Consider the following 5,679-nt stretch of genomic DNA (forward strand, 5'->3'; position numbering starts at 1 on the left):
CCTACTTTATAACAATTGTTTATATCACGCAATTCTGACTTTATAACTTGCAATTCTGACTTTATAACAATTGTTTATATCACGCAATTCTGACTTTATATCTCACAATTCCTACTTTAGATCACAATTGCGAGTTTATATCATGCAGTTCTGACTTTATATTTCGCAATTCTGACGTTATATCATGCAATTGCAAGTTTATATCACAATTATGTAAGCTCGCAATTGTGAGAATTTTTTTGAATTTGTGAGATAAAGAGTTCCCTTTTAAATCACTGCAGCACAATCTCACAAAGTTCTGCAATGTTGTGAAAAGCAGTTAATAGCATTAGCTAACTGCTGCAAGTGGCAACACAAGACTAAACACCATTGAAAATAATACTCTCACATGTCAAACCTCAGCATTCCGGAACATCGCACTTTCTGTAAGTGATTTCTGCAGGTAATTGTTTTTGGCCAGTGATAAACTCTTTGTTCTTGGCTAAGAAAAAACTGAAGAACTTTTTAAAAAATAATTTTTAAGGACAACAACAAGATTTTCCAGGACATTTTACATTTTCTCTCATTTTCCATGAGTTTTCCAGGACTGGAAAGTTTGTCATCAATTTTCCAGGTTTTAAAGGTTTTCCAGGATGAGTGGGAACCCTGAGTACACACGCTCTCACACAGAACAATAACGCCGTAAACTCAGAAAAAAAGTAGAGCTAGATCCAAAATGCAGTGTGTTTAATAAAGATAAAGGTACAAAATAAACTCGAAAAACACCAGAAATCCGAGGAACAGAACTGAGGACACAGATGATACATCCATACATGGAAGACCTAATAAAGAACAGGAAACACTGGGGATTAAATACACAAGGCTAACAATCCAAAAAGACACACCTGGGAACAATCGAGACTAATGAACGGGGGAACCAATGAACAAAAGGACCACCAAGGACTACAAACATGGCACAAGGAACAGGAAACACGTCAACATAAATCCAGGGGTGAACATAGGTGCGTTCACGCCATGTCGTAATTACCGCAATTATAAGATTTCAACTTCTGCTTGTACCATGTGACTGCTGCAGATTCATTTAGGCGTTGATAGTGGTGCTATAGAAATGCATAATTCCCAGTCTGAGGATGTGAACAGCTCCGAGTAGAACGTCACATGTTGTCATCTCGAAGTTATGGTAATTACGACATGGCATGAATGCAGCACAGTGAAATCACTATTTTTAAATTCACTAATATTTCCAGATTTTTGGATTTGTTGTATTTTTCTGTGGAACACTAAATCCAAAGGGAAGGCCTTATTTTCTGTATGGAACATTTAAATCATTTTATCATTCACCCACTAACAATTTAGTCGAATATGTTACTACATAATATGTGCTGTACCTGCTGAAAACAGTTTAGCATGCTGCCAGTGTTCTTAGTTGGCGATCTAATTTGATACACTTAGATGCACACAAGCAGAGAAAAAAGAACAAGAAAAGAGTGATAAAAATGAGTTTGTTGTGTGTTCACTGAAGTGCTACACAGCGTAGGGCCTAGTGGCTACAGATGAAAGCAGTGTTAGCACTCAATCGTCTCTACACACTTCAATAAATCACATCAAATCCAGCAACTGCACTGCCAACAAGGGGCAAAAGAACTTTTCTGATCATTAGTATCAGAATGAGTGAAAACTAAGAAGAATTCTAATTAACCTTTTTAAGACCTTATTGAGCATCTCGATGTTGCAGTGAAGTACATTTCCTTGTCGGATACAGCATATTGGTGCTGACTTGAAATATCAATTTAGACAGTCACCCCTTCCTACCCTTTGCTGACAAATTGATTGAGGCTGATGTGACTAATCAAAGGATATGTTAAGACCTCCACAGACTCCTTGATGCTGAGTGGACTCTTTAACTTCTTACAGATTCATATTGTTTGATTATCTTAATATAAAAAGAAAAGATGAAAACTTTGCAAGTACAGAAACTAATTTAATGTGACATGCTTTTTGGATTGCGTTTTGATATCTAGGACACATACTTAAAGAGTTGTGATGTTCATATCACACAAAAAGATTAATTAATATAGTATTATGTCACATTATACTGTTAATCAGTATATATGGTTTCAAACCAACAATCTGTAAGGTTCCTTTACATGGAAACAGGACAAGGAAAACTCTAATTGTAAGTAATGCTCACCTCAGCTAAATACTTAATGGCTAATGTACACTAATAAGATCAACAATTATTAGCCATTCATAGGAGAGGAAAGGAGTTTTGATGACTCAGATAAGGATTATTTAGAGACTATAATCGAATGAAACTTTTGGCTAGAAAGGTGTCTTAGAGAGAAGGTCATAAAGTTCACCAATGACCAAATTATATAGAAGTTATAATATAATATAATATAAAACATATATATTTATTATTTAAATAAAATATTAAACTTTAAGCACTTAAAGGGATAGTTCAGCCAAAAATGAAAGTTCTATCATTTACTCACCCTCAAGTTGCTCCAAACATGTATGAATTTCTTTCTTCTGTTGAACACAAAAGAAGATATTTTGAAGAATATGCATAACCAAACAGTTGATGGACCCCATTGACTTCCATAGTATGGAAAGAAAAAACAATGGCTACCGTCAACTGTCTGCTTGCTAACATTCTTTAAAATATCTTCTTTTGTGTTCAGCAGAAGAAAAAAACTCATATAGGTTTGGAACAACATGAGGGTGAGTAAATGATGGCTGAACTATCCCTTTAATAAAACATTTAGGTTTTCAAATCTCTTGACACATTATCTCAAAATATACTGCAAAAACATTTTTTTAATAATCCATAAATTTATTTTTATTGAAAAGCTCCAAAAGCTTGTTTTTATTGTACATTTTGGTTATCCAGGGATACATCCTTCTACATCATATTAAGTCCTAATTTTTACCAAAAATGCGAGGAAGTAAATCAATTCAGTACATCTCTGTAAGAAAGAAGCAGCAAAAATATTACTGTATCTTCATATAAAGGCAGAATTTCTTTTGGGGGAAGTAATGTAATAAATCTTGACCTGAGTGGCCGATACATTAAGTGTAATATGCTCCAATAAACAGCCAGTGGATTATGGTCAGAGTTATTGATTTTTCTTGTGAAAAAAAGCACATTTGCACAACAAGCTGTGAATCCTGTTTCTGTATAATATGACATTATCTAAGATCGATTAGTTATGAACTAATCTCTTTTGCTTACTTTGCAGAGATTCTGCTAGACAGGAGCAGTTACATTCATGTGATGAATGGTGGCCATTTGACCCACTTTTACATATCTCCAGATACACGACTGAAATTCTAAACACCCCGGCTGTGTCTTAAAATCGAATGACCTGCCTTGCTAGATGGTAAGAACACATTTGTACTTGCACATTTATGGTGTTTATTTGTGATAACAAAAAATGCCCACTTTGCAGTGCTCACAGATACCATCCAGGCTTGTTTATCTGCATTAGTGCTATATGGCATCAGGAAAATATATCCCAAACAGTCATCCCAAATTCTGTGTCTGCTCCTTCAACCGCCAGGCAGCTTCCATGTATTTAGTGATTTCAGAGTTCTGCCGTGGAAAGTTTAATCTTCTGTCACTGCGGTCTGAGACAAGCTGAAGTATTGCACAAAAAAGGTGATTAGTAGGACGATTATGAAAGATGTTTTCTATTTTATACTGTAGTAATCTGTGATACTATGATATGTAAATTGGGAGTAAATTCACTATGGGGCTTGCAAATTTAAAATTAAGTCAGTTACCAAAAAAAAAAAAAATAGCAAGTTTAGAAGCAAAAGCTGCTGAATTTAGCAGATTTATCAAAATAAGCATTCAAAATGTCTCTTTGTTTTTACATGTATAGTAATATGGTAGATAAATATGGTAACAGTTTACAATAAGGTTCCATTTGTTAATGTTAATAAGCAATACATTTGTTACAGTATTTATTAATCTTTGTTAACATTAGTTAATAAAAACACAACTGTTCAGACAGTGTTAGTTCATGTTAGCTTAGGTCCATTAAATAATATTAACACATATAACTTTTGATTTTAATGTGTTAGAAACATGTTGTAATTAAAAGTGTTAGTAATTAACATTGACTAAGATTAATAAATGTTTTAGAAGTATTTTTAGATAGATAGATAGATAGATAGATAGATAAGAACTTACTAGAGGACTGGACATCCACCCTATCTCTTGTGCTTCAGTCTGAGGGTGAGAGTACTTCTTTGTTGGCTCCAGACGGGCCGCATGTATGGCCTGGAGGAAAGCAGCTGTAAAAAACATTTTGTCATTATAATGTATTCTAATTACAAAACCATTAAACCCAGTCACCCAAATTGTGAGCACATTTAATAGTAGTACTATTAACTTTATTACTGCCGTCATTCTGCTAATGTTACGTCAAATGTAGTTGAAATACTTACGGTCTTCCTCTTCTTTTCTGTAGCTGATGTTGGACATGGGCTTGTCAGTCAGAATGTGCACTGAAAAAAAAAAACCCAAAGAGGCTCTTTTAAACATTTACAGCAGTCAAACTCAGACATACGTGAAGCTCTGCACTCACGTTTCTTGAAGGGGTTGATGTTAAACTCCGTGTAAAGCTTCTGGTGTCTCAGCTCCTTCATTATTGTCTCGACATGAATAGCATTCTGGTGAACTATGTCCACAGGGTCTTTTTCTTTAGGTTTTGCCATATTTACTAAAGTGTTATCAGTTCTTTTTAAAGTTGCTAATGTTTGCTGGTATGATCACCGAATCACTTCCAGCAATGGCTAACACTTTCCTCTTCTCTAAGAATCTTGTTGCTTGGCAACCGTAAATAAAGCGCTAAAATGCTATATTGTTTTCGCCACACGGGGGCGCTCAAAGCCCAGTAATTAGCTTGGAACAGACGTTCATCTGTCTGTATTTCTGTCCTAATGTATTTCAGTGGTAGGCCTTTTCAATGGTGAATAAATAATAAAGATTTTTTTTTTTTTCATGTAAAGTGCTGTGTTTAATGTGCAAAACTGTTGTGGAATAAAAACCAAGAATTGTGAAATAGTTGTGTTTGAGTCCCTCAGCTGTCTTCAGTGTGAAGAGATGGATCTCAAAATTATACAGTCACTGCTGGAAAGGGGTCAAATATGCAGAAGATGCTGGAAAAGGAATGTGAAGGACCTGGAGGATTTTTCTGAAGAACAGTGCTCATTTTAACTGCTCAGGGAAAACAAGGGACTCGTGAACAACCATCACAAAACATAAAAACAGTAATGGTTCATCAGGGCCATGCACAGACATTTGGGAGGCAGGTGCTCAAGTGAGAAAAAAGGGCATCCCTCTCATAATTACTATAAAAAATACCTAAAAATAAAGTTAGTTACATACTGTAAAACACCTTTAAATTAATTTCATTCACTTATTTCTTTGTTTAAATAAATAACTATGTCATTTGTTAGCATTATGCTGGAATTGATAAATCAGTAAAATCAATGTTGTGCTTTACTGAGAGAAATTACTATTATTACTATTGTTATACTAGTAGTATTTAGATGCATTTACACTGCAATTACAGTTGCGGGAATAATGTTATGAAATTAGTGTTTTAAATGTAAAATGTTAAATATAGAAGTATGAACTATAAAAATGAAATTATACTTTTCTATATA

The 5,679-nt window shown here is 34.4% G+C and overlaps 1 protein-coding gene across 1 annotated transcript; it reads right to left on the minus strand.

Moving 5' to 3' along the window:
- Positions 1-2,815: 2,815 nt before the first annotated feature.
- cfap144 (cilia and flagella associated protein 144) lies at positions 2,816-5,382 on the minus strand. The gene is made up of 4 exons (XM_051897252.1): positions 4,596-5,382; positions 4,456-4,515; positions 4,199-4,302; positions 2,816-3,640 (listed from the first exon to the last, which is right to left on the minus strand). Exons 1-4 carry the CDS (start codon positions 4,723-4,725, stop codon positions 3,527-3,529), a joined length of 408 nt encoding a protein of 135 aa, XP_051753212.1. The 5' UTR covers positions 4,726-5,382; the 3' UTR covers positions 2,816-3,526.
- Between the last annotated feature and the right edge of the window lie 297 nt (positions 5,383-5,679).

Source organism: Ctenopharyngodon idella, chromosome 6, assembly GCF_019924925.1.
Source record: "Ctenopharyngodon idella isolate HZGC_01 chromosome 6, HZGC01, whole genome shotgun sequence".
Classification (NCBI taxonomy): Eukaryota; Metazoa; Chordata; class Actinopteri; order Cypriniformes; family Xenocyprididae; genus Ctenopharyngodon; species Ctenopharyngodon idella.